The following is a 19,200-nucleotide window of genomic DNA, read 5'->3' as shown; positions in this document are numbered from 1 at the left end:
CTCAATCATGTCATTATCACCAACTAAAAAAAAGGCATTCTAAAAATATCTAAAGCATCAAGACTTCTTTTGGCATGAGTTGACTGACCAAAGCACCAATATATAAATATAAAGAGATAGAGAGAGATATAGCCTATGAAGCAGTTACAAGGTACAACCAATGAGTTTCTGGTCAACAAAAGCAAATGTAGTCATAACTTGTAACTTTCGCGAAACTTATTCAATTCATTACCATCTACACTGCCCCGTCGGCTCATTCGTCTTCCAAGGATTTTTATACCATCTTCTATCCTCTTCCTGGCACTCAGAAATGTCAATGTTGCATGGCTTGCAGCACGGAAGGACATTTTGCCTTTAACTCGGTTGAAATGAGTCTCACTGCGACTGTCTCTGCGATCTAATATTGGGGTATCGCAAGCAATGTCCTCTTCATGGTCTGATTTCACATGACGCTTGGAGCCTAGATAAAATACATGTAGGACCAAACATTTGGGGTAGGCAAGCAGATGGGTTAGTGGACTTCAATCAATCAGAGTAGATTGCTAAAGTGGACAGAGCTATTTTTGCTTCAAAGTGAAGGTTGATGGAGGGTTTCAAGGAATACAGGAGGAGTAGGGAATTAGTGAAATAAACCAACAGTCACTGTTGTCATACTTATAGATACTATGATTAATAATAGGAGTTACAGAAATTGTGTTGATAGCATTTTCAAGAATGCTGGTACAACAGTGGGTTGTCTGTACAGGTTGGCAAAAAAAATTAATGATGCAAAATAACAATGATTATGACAATGATAATGATAACAATGATAATATGAATTTCTGAAAACGTAATGGAACAAATAGATGACAACATTGACATATGATATTCACAAATAATTAAGGTATAATAAACAAAGGCAAGAAAATAACAACAAAATACAATATGATTTGTCTTAATAATAATGAAAACTATAGAATTGACAGTAAATTATGAAAATCAAATCAGAAATTGGTGAGTGAAACTATGTAAATAGATGGATAAAGAATTTAAAGACAAAAAGAAGTTAAACAAATCACCTGTTAATGAAATCTTGATTAAAAAGAAGGAAGTTAAATTTGTTTCAAACTTGTTATCATTACTTTTGTACAGTTGAGGGATTAAAGTGAAATTCAGTTTAGTATTTCAATAATATCAAATCAATACAATAAGGTATTGTGGTAGATGACCAATTTCATCATTTAAAACAGAGATGGCAAACCTATGACATGTATGTCAGCAATGACATGCAATGAACATTGAAAAAAAAAAGTTTCCCTACAATATTATGTTATAAAAGGTTTATTATTAACATTTACCAAAAACTAAAATACATGTATATATGTAAGTGGCATCCAGATAACAAGATTATAAAAGATTATTCAAAATGTTAACTCAGGCCAAGAAGATTTGCCACCACCGAGATAAAGGATATTACTAATCTTAATGTGTAGAAATCAAGTGTCATTGCACACATTTTCATTTAGAAAAATCAATTTATTTAATTATTTAAATTTCAGTAGCTGAATTTTATCTTTTCTCTTAAGACAAATTTTATTTCAAAGTTCTCGTTTGTTCCTTCAAGTCTCAATCAAATCTCATTAAAATTGTGAAACAAATTAACTTCTTTATAACCCTAACAAGAAATCATTTAACGAATAAAAATACAGAACTTCCCATTTGATTAAAAATGATGTACCGTTATTATATCTTAGACTAACAAACTTAACCAATGTTGAATATTTATTTTTTGGCAGCACCAGCACACACACACATTTATATACATGTGTGTGTAAGAGTATATACATATATAAAATGTATGCATGCATGCATGCGTGTGTGTGTGTGTGTGTGTGTGTGTGTGTGTGTGTGTGTGTGTGTGTGTGTGTGTGTGTGTGTGTGTGTGTGTGTGTGAGTGTGTGTTAAAAAATGTGAAGGTATGTTAATTTGCCATGGGGCACAGGTATTCAACATTTTCTGAAGTAAGGACTTAGATACTACCTAGAGCAACTGAGCACATACTATTTCACGTTTATTTGTTACTTACTAATGCAAACTATCAGTAGTCTCCTTGAATTCTAGGGATTATATTTCTAATCAATAAACAAATTAATTTTATTAAAGCAAGATCTAAAATTTAGCCAACTTTTTATCATCTAAAATATTACAATATATTCAAACAATGAAGGGGTTAGTTAGAAAATACTTTTATTTACCTACTAATTTATTTACTAATAGATTCAAATGTTAATCCAACATATTCTTTCTTCCCCTTCTTTTTTATGAACTTACATTTAATGAGCTGAACAATTATGAGTGTATGAGTGAGGATATTCTACAATGTTGGCCTTTTTTAAGACCAATAAAATCAAACATTAAGCAGAGTGATTTTCTAACTATTTTTAAGAAGCTTCATAGAAATAAGAGGCATAAGAACAATTTGGATATCATTTACCTTTAGCAGTCCTCAGCAACCAACAGCCCACAAAATGGCTGTGATCCAGGTGTCAATGAGTTATAATTAAAAGAAAGTCATAAAGTATATACCAAATAAGGGAATATGATCAACCCATTTGCAAATGGGTTTTAAACAGCCAATGCTTCAACTGATCAATTAGATTTTAATTGGTTATTGATATTTAATGTATTTTATCAGAAAGTAATAGAAATACTTGTAAAAAGAAATAGGATTTTTTCATTTAAATATGAGCAAAAGGTAGGTAGTCATAGTAAAAAAAAGCAAAGATTTTTCCAAATGGATCAAATTTATAACATCAAACAATTGATAAATAAACTAAAGATTTATATATTAAATCAACGGTATCTTCGAGTATATTTAACTTTAAAATATTGGTTTATTTCATTTTGTAACATTAATATTAATTCATACAGTTTTTGAGTCTTGCTCTATTGTCTGATGCAAATATTTATTAACATATTCCTTAGACTATAATATGAAGCCATGCCAACTGTAGGGAAAAAGATTTACAAAAAGGAACACTACATTCTTAAGTAAACAGTGTAAATGGTTAGAAGTAGATCAAAGAAGAGAAAAATGTAACTTTGCACATATATGCAACCCATGCTAACATAGAAAACAAATGTGGAAGGATTAATGGCAATGAGGATGATGATAAATTATGATATACTAAAGAATGTAATTGCAATAGTATTTATTTTTAATGATAGTATATCTAAAAGATGACAAATGAAAAAGTACCATCATACAGATGCCTTCAATAAATTTGCTCCTTTGAAAAAGACTGGGGCAAAGATTCAGGGAACGAATCTTTGTAGATATAAAAAAGTAATATGCTTTATCTCTTCCCCCTTTAAATTATCAAATAAAAAAATATTTTTTTATTTACTTATTTGTTTGTTTGCTTGTATACCTTTTTAACAGAGTGAAATATAAAACGATAAGATAAAATAAAATGAAAAAAAATTACAGAAAGTGTACAATAATCAATAAAAAGGCAAAATATTAAACAAACAAAATATAAACTGCAACATATTTTCATCAAATAAAAGAATTGATGTATTACAAGAAAATTAACAGTTATCATAAATTACCTGTGTGAATTAACAACAACAAAAATGACAGTGTAAGAGCACGTATGAAGATAATATACCAAATTTAAAAAAACGCTTCTATTCACTTGACCCATTCCAGCATGGAGAAGTGAATATCAAAAGGTGATGAATGATGAAATTATGATTTATATATGGTATGGTCATGTGATGCATATGGAAGTGCTGGTCTCTAACTCTGGAGGGAACCTGTGATAGAGGTAGACTCAGGAAGACATGGAACGAGGTGATGAAGCATGATCTTTGAAATCTGAGCCTCACAGAGGCAATGACTAGCGACCAAGATGTGCTGTGCTTGAGAGGACCTGTCAAGCCAAGTGAAATCATCGTGGTAACTGGCACCTGTGCTATTTGCATGTAAAGAACACCTTTTGAGCCTTGGGCCTCATGGAGGTAAGGTGGGCGACTTCCTATCGAGCAATGGGCCCCACGAAGGCAAAGTGGCTAAGTTCCTTTCAAGTGTTGGGCCTCATGGAGACAAAGTGGCTGAATTCCTTTTGAGTGTTGGGCTTCCCAGAGGCAATGACTGAGACCTTTGGCATTATGTCATGCTTGAGGAGAAGAAGACCCATCAAGCCGAGCAAAATCACAGTCATGGTGGATACCGGTGTCACACAAATGGCACCCATGCCAGTGGCACATAAAAACACCCTGGTGTCATGCAAATGGTACTTGTGCTGGTGGCACATAAAAGGACCCATTACACTCTCAGAGTAGTTGGCATTAGGAAGGGCAGACATCTAGCTGTAGAAAACCATACCAAATCTGATTGGAGTCTGGTGCAGCCTTCCGGCATGCCAGCCTGGTCAAACCATCCAACCCATGCTGGCATGGACAACAGACATTAAATGATGATGATGATATGTATATATATATATATATATATATATATATATATATATATATGAGATAGGAAAAAGAACTTGGGCTTGAACTCGGTACTCCTTTATTTCATCAGTAGCACATGTTTCAGTATTCAGTAACATATAATGTCATTATAGATGCAATCCAGACATGCACCTCATAAGTGCAGCATGCATAAGTAAACATATCTTCCTGAGTATCAAGTTCAAGCCCTTTTTCTTTTTTCACTCATTATGGGTGAGCCTTTATATTATGATATATCTAGATTAGACTGTGCAGGACCCTGTGTGAATACGCAATGGTGGGAGTTTTAATGTGATTAACAATAAGAACCAAAACCTGAATGGAATGATTGCCACACGCTGAGTGCATCCACACACACACACACACACACACACACATATAACTGCATATGTGTATGTATATATATGTGTGTGTATGTGTTTGTGTATGTGTGTGTGTGTATGTGTATATATATAAAATTTATATATATATATATATATATATATGTACATATCTGTGTGTATATAAACACACACATATACATATATACCCACATATGTGTATACATATATGCATATATTTGCATACATCGTCGTCGTTTAACGTCCGCTTTCCATGCTAGCATGGGTTGGATGAAAGCCCATGTAATTTGCGCACCTGTATAACTTACACAGGTGATTTTCAGGATAAAATTTGTTAAAAAAGGCTTCTACTCATGTAAAAGTTTTCAGAATTGCTGATATGCCCAGGGGGGAAAAGGTTTCCAATTTACTTGTATTTAGTATAATTTCACTTATTTATGATTAGATTTTTCATTAAATGAAAAATTTTTATTAAATAAAAATAATTTTTGTTCAACAGGTATTACATTACAAGCTATTAAATTACAAGTGTTTGTGTCATTTATAATAAACTTTATTTTATATTTCTTGCCCACAAGAGATTATGTCTGATCTTTAGCATACTACTGTAGGTCTTCTGAAATCATGATCACAGGAAAAGTTGTTGATAAGAATTATCAACAAAAACAAAGCTGATAAATATGCGCAGGTGTTGTAAATTAAGTTTAATTACCAATAAACATTAATGGTTTTAGTAAATTTACACAAAAGTAAGCATTATACCATCCAGCATAAATAAAAGTCAACTTCATTATATTTAAGCACTTATCTTTTCTTTAAAAATCTATTCTGAAATTAAATGAGTCAACTTCAGGTATGAATGTTTACATTTTGTACATCTTTTATCAACAAAAAAAAAAATTTCTAAACAAATTCTGGAAACAATCTACTAATGTAATTTATGCACCCCTAAAGTTTATTTTTATTTCTGCGAAAAAAATGCGTAAGTTACGTGGGTTTATATATATATATATATATATATATATATAGGTAAATGATAGGGTTGCCTCAATCCTTCAGGGGTAGTCTGAAGCATCCAAGCAACCAGGGGATGTTTAAATCCGGAGGCACTCCTGGGGATCACCTGTACGGGTACCGTCTTGGGTAGAGGGCATCCAGAGGCAGGTAATTTATTGTTTAAACCGTAGTTTATAATTATATTTATGTGGAGAATGGAGCAACAAATACAAGAAGAAGCAATTCTGTTGGGCTAGTTAGCCGTTGTTTTATTGTGTGGAGGTTATGTCATGAGTCATTGTGGAGGTTGAGGTTATGTAGTGAGTCATTGTGAATGTTATGTAATAACTACATAACCTCAACCTCCACAATGACTCATGACATAACCTCCACACAATAAAACAGCGGCTAACTAGCCCAACAGAATTGCTTCTTGTATTTGTTGCTCCATTCTCCACATAAATATATATATATATATATATATATATATATATATATATATATATATATATATATATATATGTATATATAGAGGCATCAAGCTGTTAGATCAGGTTATGAAAGTTACAGAGAGGGTCATAGCCCAACTAATTAGGGAGCGAATCAATTTAGATGAGATGCAGTTTGGGTTCGTGCCAGGTAAAAGCACTACTGATGCCTTATTTCTAGTGAGACAGTTGCAAGAGAAATACCTAGCCAAGGATAAACCTCTGTACCTGGCTTTCGTTGACATGGAGAAAGCCTTTGACAGGGTCCCCCGATCCCTTATCTGGTGGTCAATGAGGAAACTTGGGATAGAAGAATGGCTAGTGAGAGCTGTGCGAGCCATGTACAGAGATGCGGCCAGTAAGGTGAGGGTTGGAAATGAGTACAGCAATGAATTCCGGGTAGAGGTAGGGGTCCACCAAGGTTCCGTCCTCAGCCCCCTATTATTTACCATAGTCCTCCAGGCAATCACAGAGGAGTTCAAGACAGGTTGCCCCTGGGAGCTCCTCTATGCTGATGACCTTGCCCTAATTGCGGAGTCACTATCAGAACTAGAGGAGAAGTTTCAGGTGTGGAAGCAAGGTCTAGAATTGAAGGGCCTTAGAGTCAACCTAGCTAAAACCAAAATCCTAATAAGTAGGAAGGTAGATAAAACACAAACCCCTTCAGGTAGATGGCCCTGCTCAGTATGTAGAAAAGGAGTAGGTAGTAACTCTATAAGATGTACCCGGTGCAAGCTATGGACACATAAGAGGTGCAGCAACATCAAAGGCAGGTTAACTAGCAAGTTAGTTTTTGTTTGTGGCAGATGTTCAGGTGCAATAAAGACTGCAAACAAACAGGAAACAACTTCTATCTCATTCCAGGGTGAAAAACTAGAGGTAGTCGATAGCTTCCGCTATCTGGGCGACCAAGTTAGTAGTGGGGGTGGGTGCGCTGAAAGTGTAGCTGCTAGAATAAGAATAGCCTGGGCAAAGTTTAGAGAGCTCTTACCCCTGCTGGCGACAAAGGGACTCTCACTCAGAGTAAAAGGCAGACTGTATGACGCATGCGTACGAACAACCATGCTACATGGCAGTGAAACATGGACTGTAACTGCTGAGGACATACGTAAGCTCGCAAGGAATGAAGCCAGTATGCTCCGTTGGATGTGTAATGTCAATGTGAATACCCGTCAGAGTGTAAGTATCTTGAGAGAAAAGCTGAACATTAGAAGCATCAGTTGTGGCGTGCAAGAGAGACGATTGCGCTGGTATGGACATGTGGTGAGAATGGAGGAGGATAGCTGCGTGAAAAAGTGCCACACCCTAACAGTTGAGGGAACCCGTGGAAGAGGTAGGCCCAGGAAGACCTGGGCTGAGGTGGTGAGGCAAGACCTTCGTACATTGGGCCTCACCGAGGCGATGACTACGGACCGAGACCTTTGGAAATGGGCTGTGCGTGAGAAGACCCGGCAAGCCAAGTAAGATCGTTGCCAGTGCCCCTGGACTGGTTCTTGTGCGGGTGGCACATGAGATGCACCATTTTGAGCGTGGCCGTTGCCAGTACCGCCTGACTGGCTCCTGTAGGATTTTCGAGCGAGATCGTTGCCAGTGCCCCTGGACTGGCTTGTGCGGGTGGCACATAAAAGACACCATTTCGAGCGTGGCCGTTTTCGTGCGGGTGACACGTAAAAGCACCCACTACACTCTCTGAGTGGTTGGCGTTAGGAAGGGCATCCAGCTGTAGAAACTCTGCCAAATCAGACTGGAGCCTGGTGTTGCCATCCGGTTTCACCAGTCCTCAGTCAAATCGTCCAACCCATGCTAGCATGGAAAGCGGACGTTAAACGATGATGATGATGATGATGATGATGATATACACACATATATATATATATATATATATATACATATATATATATATATATATATATATACATATATATATATATATATATATATATATACATATATATATATATATATATATATATATATATATACATATATATATATATATATATATATATATATATATACATATATATATATATATATATATATACATATATATATACATATATATATATATATATATATATACATATATATATATATATATATATATATATATATATACATATATATATATATATATATATATATATACATATATATATATATATATATATATACATATATATATATATATATATATATACATATATATATATATATATATATATACATATATATATATATATATATATATATATATATACATATATATATATATATATACATATATATATATATATATATATATATATATATATATATATATATATATATATATATATATATATATATATACATATATATATATATATATATATACATATATATATATATATACATATATATATATATATATATATATATACATATATATATATATATATATATATATATATATATATATATATACACCATATGTGTGTGTGTATATATATATATAATAATTTTCCCGGAGGATGTAGCAACCGTTACCAATATAGCATAAGAACTTACCTCAGGAGATCATTAACTAGATTCCTTAAGGGTCGTTCTCACAGTTTATATTTATATTATAAGGTTTTTAAACTTTTAAATTTTCATATTCAAAAGAGACAGAGACTTCAAATTCGATATATCGATTTATTCACCACTCTATGTTAACATTTCTGTGCCAAACTTAGGAGATCCTAAAGACCTAATAATAGTTATGTATGTGTTTTTTCGTGTTTTGTTCGAAAGGTAACCACTCCTGAAGAAGTGCCAAATGTCTAAATCCAATGGACCAGTCACTGGATAAGTTTGGCACAGAAATGTTAACATAGAGTGGTGAATAAATCGATATATCGAATTTGAAGTCGCTGTCTCTTTTGAATATGAAAATTTAAAAGTTTAAAAACCTTATAATATATATATATATATATATATATATATATATATATATATATATATATATATATATATATATATATGCTTCGCTGGATGTGTAATGTCAGTGTACATATATGACAGAGTGTAAGTGCCCTGAGAGAAAAGTTGGACATAAGAAGCATCAGATGAGTGCAGGAGAGATGACTGTGCTAGTATGGTCATGTGTTGCACATGGATGAAAACAGTTGTGTGAAGAAGTGTCACACCCTAACAGTCGAGGGAACCTGTGGAAGAGGTAGACCCAGGAAAACCTGGGATGAAGTGATGATGCAAGACCTCTGAATGTTAGGCCTTACAGAGGCAATGACAAGTGACCGAGACCTTTGGAGATATGCTGTGCTTGAGAAGACCCAGCAAGCTAAGTGAAATTGTATCAATGGCCGATGCTAGTATCGCATAACTGGCCCATGTAAAAGTACCCTTCAATTGTTGAGCAATATGCTGGGCTTGAAAAGATCTGTTGAGTCAAGTGAAATTGTTGTTGTGGTTGATGCCAGTGCTGCCTGATTGGCACCCACGCCAGTGGCATGTAAAAAGCACCATTCGAGCATGGCTGATGCCAGTGCTGGTGGCACATAAGAAGCACTATTCGAGCGTGGTCCATCTATCTATCTGTCTATTTATCATTTTATGTATCTGTCTTTCTATCTATCAATCAACCCTTCAGTCTGTCTCACCCAAATACTTATCTATTCATGTATTTATTTATCTACATATCCACTTCTATACCCATAAACCTTTTATATATCCTTAATTTCTTAAATCTATGAAGTTTTTGAAACATTTGTAACTTTTAGAACTTGAAAACCTGAAAACTTCATAACTTTTAAAATTTTGAAACTTCAAAAGTCTTTAATATCTTTGTATCACTAAGCCTATCATGAAAATTAAACCCCTTCATTCTTCATTTCATCTTTTCTTATCTTATTTTATCTTCTTTCGATTTTCTTTTAAATTTATTCTGCTGTATTATTTCACCCTTCTCCTTTACCTATCTTCTTAACCTCTCCTACTTACAACATTACCTTTCATCTTACCATACGATATATATATATGCTTACATAGATAAAGATAGATATGGCCAGTCTATGGGGTGACCTGGGGTTTCATGTCCATAAATTGCTTAGCTTTACAGCATTCCTTCAGATCCTAAAACCTTTTGGCCTATGGCCTCTAGCAAATGGCCACTTCTTTTTCGGATTTATGATTTATTGATGATATATATCTGTATATATATACAATACACATTCACACACACTTTCATGGCTGGTTACCATTTTTCATGTGATACACCAAGGTGCAAACAGAAATAATTTCCCAAATCTCTGGTTGCACAAATTTCATTTTAGCTCATCTTAACCAGACGTGCAGAGTAATTGCCCTTGAAAACAATAACCATGAGTTGCTGCCCTCTACAATACTTGCCTTAACCAATCAGAACCAACCTTACAAATTCCCCATCAGACAATGTTGTCCAAAGGATCTCAAGCACACACTCTGTGTGTGTATTGTGTGTGTGTGTGTGTGTGTGTGTGTGTGTATCTATATATATTCTGTAGAGGGGTTGGCATTAGGAAGGACATCCAACTATAAAAACCATGCCAAAGTGGGCCTTGTCAGTGCTATGTCATGTGAAAAGCACTCAATCCACTCTATAAAGTGGTTGGTATAAGGAAGGGCATCCAGCCATAAAAACCATGTCAAAAGAGACAGTGGAGTTTGGTGCAGTCCTCTGGCTAGCCAGCCCTTGTCAAACAATCCAACCCATGCCAGCATGACGATGGACATTAAATGATGATGATGACGATGATGACGATGATGATGACGATGATGATGACGATGATGACGATGATGATGACGATGATGACGATGATGATGACGATGATGATATATGATAAGAAGTAAAAGGGATTAATAAATCCAGGCAGATATCTTATAAAGCACTCAGTGTTAAATGAATTTGGCTAACTATATCAAATAATCAGATACCAATAAATTCAAGCAGAATTAACATCCAAGGTAATTCATCATGTATGACAAGTAAATCCAAATATCGCTTACAAGAATTACAAGAAATTCGGAGTATAAGACAAGAATAAAAATGGAGAAAATCAGTGATAGGATTGAGAAGTTCTTTAGCAAGTGATCAGCTATTCAGTGAATCACTCTGAATGGCATTACACTAGGGGGAGGAGAATGCAAGAAGACTTTCAAGCCCTATGCACTCTCTCCCTCCTTCCCTACCACTTTCAATCACACAAAGTTTACTGATGGTCTTAATTGATTAAGCAGTTGTTAGTTATGGTCTTTGATAAGGTTAGTGTGACTCATGGTTTAAGTAACTCTCTTAGTGTAGATTATTACATTGGTTTTGAGATGATGATTTTTTTCTTTTTTTTTTTGATGCATTGAGATTACTTCTATGAGGATGTGCTGAAAAATGCTCAGTCTTGAAGTATATAAGATATGTGAGTTTATAAATGTTGTATACGACTCAAAACTGAAGTGACAGATAATATGGAGAAGGAAGATATACAAACTGAAGGATTCTTTGGTCAAATATAAATCCAAAGAAAAACTAAGGTGTCAACCATAATGGGAAAGAGGAAGAGATAGCGAGCTGTAATACAGAAAAGAACTAGGAGTTTTGTATACAGTCATCTACTATGGACCACAGACCAAGTTTATGGACTGAGCAAAGTTTTACCAAATAGTGACATAGTGGTGGAATGCTACAGTAGATAGAACAAAAAGTTTTAAAGACAAGCCCCAAAACAATGGATGAAGGTGAAAGTGCGAGGAACAATATCAGGTAACTAAAAGAGATGCTAGACATCAGATATACTTAGCAAGGAGTTAAACAGAAAGTGAATGGTTTGCTGTTGTTCTATGATGAGATGACTAGAAGTGTGAGGTGATCCACATTGCCAAGCAGTGTCAATATGAATCAGACATTGTTGAAGAAAAGTGTATGAAGTAACAGTGGGACACTTGCCCTTACTGATTCAAAGAATAAAGAGGTTTGGCAATGCTATTATGATAGATTGCTAAATAAAAAGAATGTATGAGAGAAGGACTACAAACAGATCCAACATTCAAAATGGCCACTAAGGATATGAAGGTAGGAAAAGTGGCTAGACAATCAAGAGTAGCCACTGAGGTCCAGAAAATATCCAACAATGTCAGACACACTCATCATTCACACAGTAAATCAAGTACTGCAAGGAAGTGTTGTCTCCAGTGACAAGCACAGATGTAATGTTGTCAACTACTACAAGGACAAAAGAGATGCTTTAGTAAGAAGCAACTAAGGCAGTATCTGCTTAATGGACTGAGCAAGGAAAGTAGGAGTTATAGCATAATTCATTAGGAAGAGAATTAGCCTAGATGAGATGCAGTTTGAGTTTATACCAGAATGCAATACCACCAATGCCCTCTTCATAATGAGATAACTACAGAAGCTTTTAGATAAGAATTAGCCATAATACCAAGCAGTTGCCGATCTGCAAGTCTTTGACAGGGTTACACAATACATAATCTGGTGGCTGCTAATGAAACTGGCAGTGGGTAAATAACTTATGATAGCTGTGCAAGTCATGTGCAGGGATGCTCCCAGAAAGGTGAGAATTAAGTACAAGTTCAGTAAGGGCTCAGTCCTTGGCTTATTCTTGTTTATTATAGTTCTCTAGGCCATATGAAATGAGCTCAAGCCAGTCAAAGAATTAAAGGAAAAATTCTAAACATGAAAGCAGAGCTCAAAATCAAGCATTTTAATGTAAACCTAGCAAAAACAAAAATCGTATATAGCAAGAAATGATATAAATTTTTGCTGCCGTCAGAGAAGAGGCCATACTTGATATGTGTGTCCAAGATAAACTATGAAAAAGAAGAAATGTAGTGGAAACACAAGTAAACTGACAGAAAAGAGGACTTTATATGTTGCAGACATACAGGCATAGTTAGTAGTAAAAGCACTCATGAAATAGGTTCCTTTAAATGGTTTGATGACTCTTTAGAAATAGTTGACAGCTTTTGTAATCTAGGTGACCTGATCAGTAGAGGAAATGGGCATTCCAGAAGCATAGTATCTAGAATAAGAACAGGATGGAACAAGCTCAGAGAATTAACACCTTTGATGGTAGCTAAGTAACTATCACTCTAAGTAAAGGACAAATTGTATAATGCTTGCTCTAAAGTGCAATGCTGCAACGTAGTAAAACATGAGAAATGAATGGAGAGGGTGTGATAAAGCTGCAAAGAAATGGAGTATGTTCCACTAGATGTGACTGTACATGAACAACAAAGCACAAATGATCTGAGAGAACAAAAATAAGTATAAGAAGGAATAAGATGTTGTGGTGCAAGATAGAAGACTTTGAATGGGTGTGCAATGTATATAAAGGATGACATTTGGGTTAAAGAAACACAAAGTAATCCAAACAGATGAAACTTGCAGAAGAGGATGATTGAGGAAGTGGTGGAAAGAAGTGGTGAAGGCTGATTTCAGAATGCTGAGCCTCATAAAGGAAATGACAAAGAATTGCAACAAGTAGTAAGATACTGTGGAGGAGATGAGTTCCCATCTCTGTCTGCTATCTATTCCATGCAAGCATGGATAAAAGTAAGATTATGATAAGAAAGATTAGCATACAAAAATATTAACAAATTTCAATTTTGTAATTTAAACCTTTACTAAAGCTGAAATTTTCTGTAGTAAGTTCTCAGTAAGAGTATTTACCTTAATCTTCAGATTTATGCCATTTACCTCATATTAATATATTTATAAATGCGACCAACCTGATATTGAACACACAATAAATTGATATAATATACTTGAGATTATATATGCGTGTATGTAGTGTGTGTACATGAGTATATTAGAATGAGCATATGTGTGTGCATGTGAGAAATGATATATAAAAATGTTTGCTCTTTTATTTTTATTATGGTTTTGTGAATATTTCTAATACAATCTCAGCTGTTTTGTAGTAAATATCTCTTCTTGTGTGTGTGTGTGTGTGTGTGTGTGTATGTGTGTGTGTGTGCGTGTGTGCATGTGCACGTGTGTGTGTGTGTGTGTGTGTTTGTATGTGTGTGAGCATGTGTGTGTGTATGTCTGTGTGCACGTAAATGCATGTATATATATATATATATATATATATATACACATTATATAATTTAGGAAAATGTTATCAAATGATAAGAGACTATTCGTTGTTCTAAAAATTGCACAATATAATGAAACGATGTTGAAAAGAGAACAAAATTGGAACACTCCTAAACATGTTGCCTTTTGTGAAACTTTCATATGATTTAAAGTAACAGGTGCAAGTGAAGACCTGCCTAGGCCTGGAAGGTCAAGCGATTTTAGTGAAACACACACTTCTGAATCCTTCTCTCAACTTGATTTTCAACTTAAACTTATAGAGTAGGGTGACATCAAAACTAAATTTTGGAAGAAAGCCACTTGCATAGATTTGTTAATCTACTATAACTCAGTTCTCCTAATTAGTAATAAGACCAAGTACATAAAAAACATACCATTATCATCATCATCATTGTTTCACGTCTACTTTCCATGTTGGCATGGGTTGGACTGTTTGACTGAGGACTGGCAAGCCAGGAGGCTGCACCAGGCTCCAATCTGATCTGGCAAGGTTTCTACAGCTGGATGCCCTTCCTAATGCCAACCACTCCGAGAGTATTGTGGGTGTTTTTTCATGTGCCACTGGCATGGGAGCCAGTAAGGTGGCATTGACATCGGCCACACTTGGATGGTGCTTTTTACATGCCACCAGCACGTGTGCCAGTCAGGCGGCACTGGCATCGGCTATGACTATAACTTCACTTGACACAACAAGTCTTCTCAAACAGCATATTGCCTGATGATTGAAGGGTACTTTTAAACAGGCCAGTTATGCAACATTGGTATCAGCCATATCTACGATCTCACCAAAATAAAGGGATTTTGAATTACTCTGTGTATATATATCGTTGTATTGACCAGCCTTTGCTTCCCAGCTGCATGATTTCAGGTTCAGTCCCACTGCATGGCATCTTGGGCAAGTGTCTTCTACTATAGCCTCAGGCCGACCAAAGCCTTGTGAGTGAATTTGGTTGATGGAGATTGAAAGAAGTGTCATGTGTGTGTGTGTGGCTGTCTTTATTTCCCTCCCTCTCTTGGAAACCAGTGTTGGTTTGTTTATGTCTCTGTAACTTAGTGGTTCAGCAGAATAGACCTATATAATAAGTAGCAGGCTTTAAAAAAAAAGCTACTGGGATTTATTCATTTGACTAAAACTTTATTCAATGACTGAAACAAGTAGAAGAATGAAAGAATATATGTATGTATGTATGTATGTATGTATGTATGTATGTATGTATGTATGAGAGAGAGAGAGAGAGAGAGAGTAGGAAAGAGAGAGAGAGTAGGAAAGAGAGAGAGAGTAGGAGAGAGAGAGAGAGAGTAGGAAAGAGAGAGAGAGAGAGTAGGAAAGAGAGAGAGAGAGAGAGAGTAGGAAAGAGAGAGAGAGAGAGAGAGTAGGAAAGAGAGAGAGAGAGTAGGAAAGAGAGAGAGAGAGTAGGAAAGAGAGAGAGAGAGTAGGAAAGAGAGAGAGAGAGTAGGAAAGAGAGAGATAGAGAGAGAGAGAGTGACCACTGCAGCAGTCTACTTGAAAAACACAGCTAATGTAGTGAATGGAGGAAGTTTGGTCTTCAGTATCTGCAGACATGTCTGTCAAGAGCTGGGCTCATTAGTCACCAGTGGATCCACAAGTGTAAAATATAATTTTGTCTGAGTGCACAATGTTCTTAATGGTCAGTGATGGTCTTCTTTGGTCACAAGTGGATAGCCATTATGTATGTATGTATGTATGTATGTATGTATGTATGTATGTGTGTGTGTATGTTTGAGAAGGTCATGGAAAGAGTCAAAGCACAATTGATCAGGGACAGAATTAGCCTAGCTGAGGTGCAATTCAGCCTTATGCCAGCTTCCTAGTGAGGCAACAGTAGAAGTACTTAATTAAGAGTATGCTATATACTTAGTATTCGTGAAGTTGGAGAAGGCTTTTGACATGGACCCATGCCCTACAGTCTGGTGTTCATTCTACAGTCTGGTGTTCATTAAGGAAACTATGTGTAAATGAATGACTTGCGACTGCTTTACAAGCTACGTACAATGGCGCAGTCACTAAAGGGAGTGTCAGTGATGGGTTCAGTAGTGAAATAAGCATGAAGATAGGTGTTCATCAAGATTCAGTCTTCATTCCCTTCCTATCACATACCATCACAGAGGAGTTTAAGATTGGATGTCCATGGGAACTCCATGTTGGTGATTTAGTTTTTGTAGTTGAATCTGTAGTAGAGTAGGAGAAGAAATTGCAAACATGGAAGCAAAGTCCAGAATCAAAAGGATCCAAGGTAAACATAGCAAACATTAAAGTGCTGGTATGTAGGAAAGAAGACAAGACCCAGATACTGACAGAGACATAGCCTTGCTCAATATGGACAATGAGAGTAGGTAGGAATTATAGGCAAACTAACAGAGAAAGTAGGCTTTGTATGTGGCATATGTACTGGAGCAATAAGTACAAAGTGCATACAAGAAATAGAGTTTCTTAAATGCTTGGTAGGATCACTAGAAGTAGTTGGTAGCTTCTGTTGCCTAGATGACATTATTAACAGTGGAAGTGTTAATTTTGAAAATATAGAAGCCAGGGTAAGAATGGGTTGGAAAAGTTCTGCTGGAAACAAAAGTTTTCTTTGTTGCCAACAGAACTTTTGCCAGCTCATTCTTAGAATAGAGGGTAGATTGTACAATGTTCGAGTTCAAACTGCAATGCTCCATGGTAGTGAGATGTGGGCCTTGAATGCAGAAGACTTATGAAGGATTGAAAGGAATGAAGCAAACAGGCATAAGGAGTAGACAACCACTATCATGTATGTATATGTATGTATGTATGTATGTATGTATGTATGTATATATATATATATATATATATATATATATATACACACATACACATATACATACATAAATATATATATACATATATATATGCGTGTGTGTGTGATATGTGTACGCATGTGTGTGTATGTGTGTATGTGGGGGAATGTGTTACTATCTCCTTGCCTTGACAGTATGTGACAGTTGAAGCAAATATCACCATCATGCAAGCAGTCTTCTTTGTTTCCAATCTTCTATAAAAACATGTCTAGTCATGAGGAAACGAAGACTGGCAACATGAAGGGCATCCGGCTGCAGAAAAATCAGCCTGACCCAAGCAAGAATGGATGTTAAAATGATGATGATAATACATGGATATAACCATAAATAAATAAATATATATATATATATATATATATATATATATATATATACCTTATATATATACAAAGTGATTCAAAGCCCCTTCATTGTGGTTAATTTTTTAAGTGCCTGGTCTTAACACTGTCAGAGAGGGCTGAGTTATAGTAGATAAACAGGTGGCTTCCTTCTAAAATTTAGATTTGATGTCACCACCTTTTATCGTTTTGACCTGGAAACCAAAAAGATTGAGGGGTCTAGAAGGCTGTGTTTCATGGAGACTAACCTTCCAGACTTAGGCATGTCTTCAAATGAGCCTGTAGCTCTAAATCATTCAAAAGTTTTACAAACAGTGTTTGACTTCTCATTCTTTTATAAATGTTTTCCTTCATTATTATTTACAGAAGTAACAGTAACTTTCATTGATTGCTATTTTTATCTATATAGACTAATATATGTGTGTGTGTACACACACACACGTATATAGTTATATATATATATATATATATATTGTGTATGTGTGTACATATAAGCGTGTGTACACTACTGAGATATCAACATGTACATATATATGTATGTATATATGTATATATATATATATATATGTGTGTGTGTGTGTGTGTGTGTGTGTGTATGTATATGTATGTATGTGTATATATATACGTATGTATGTGTATATATACATATGTATGTGTGTGTATGTATATATATATATATATATATATATATATGCATATATACACAATGGTTTACATTGATAAAAATAACAATTGATGAAGTTACTGTTACTTATGTGTATGATAATAATCAAAGGAAAAAAAATTAATACTAAAATAGCAAGTCAATCATTATTTTTGTTATTAGATAAAAAGCATTGATCAAACAGATCTTTGTAGAGTGATCCAGCTAATGGATTGTATTAATACAAAAATACTGCTAGCTTCTTGTCAATAATAAGGCATTTTTTTCTTTCTTTTTTTAAGATAAGCTACAAGGCTGTTCAATATATCTGGTTGCTTCTATCAGTCATTTAAATTTAAAGTCAAATAATCTACAGATGATAAACATTGCAACATCTTAATGGAATCTTTTAGCTATCTAATAATGTAAAATACCCCATGCCTCCTGTTTTTCATAATGAAAGCAACATACTACTTCCATTAATTTTTACATCTAACTAAATAATATGATAATATTTTTAAATGACATAAAAACTACTTTCTATGTATTCTTTGTATCTTCAACATTTTCCCCACAATGATAAAAACAGAATAGTTTAAACAACCCAAACCTAGAAAAAAATGAGAGGAAAGTTGAAATTTTTTAAGGAATAATTCAGCCTTATGAAAATTATTTAAACATATTTTATTTTTGACAGCATGGGTATAATAATGTTCTACATAAAATTTTAGTCTTTTACTTAGTTTGCAAAATCCTTAAAAGTTTATTTTTTAAATCTATATAATTTTGAGAAAATCTATATAATTTTGGGAAGAAATGAGCTAAAATATTAGTAAAATGGTAGGTTTTTTTTAAAATAAAAATCTGCAAATGAAAAGTATAAGTTATAAAAATATTGAAGTTTTATTAGCATTATTTTCTCTAA

General features: G+C 34.6%; 1 protein-coding gene across 1 annotated transcript in view; it reads right to left on the bottom strand.

The window, feature by feature from the left end:
- LOC106882437 (protein unc-80 homolog) overlaps positions 1 to 19,200 on the bottom strand; it is a 281,073-nt gene that overhangs the window by 211,679 nt on the left and 50,194 nt on the right. Inside the window, exon 9 of the mRNA XM_089347637.1 lies at positions 233 to 460. Within this exon, the coding sequence (XP_089203763.1) occupies positions 233 to 460 (228 nt within the window). The remainder of the gene's footprint in view (positions 1 to 232; positions 461 to 19,200) is intronic.

This window comes from Octopus bimaculoides, chromosome 2 (genome assembly GCF_046866305.1).
Source record: "Octopus bimaculoides isolate indiv1 chromosome 2, ASM4686630v1, whole genome shotgun sequence".
NCBI classification, from domain to species: Eukaryota; Metazoa; Mollusca; class Cephalopoda; order Octopoda; family Octopodidae; genus Octopus; species Octopus bimaculoides.
Note: the sequence above shows the minus strand (reverse complement) of the source record. Positions and strands in the feature narration are given on the sequence as shown.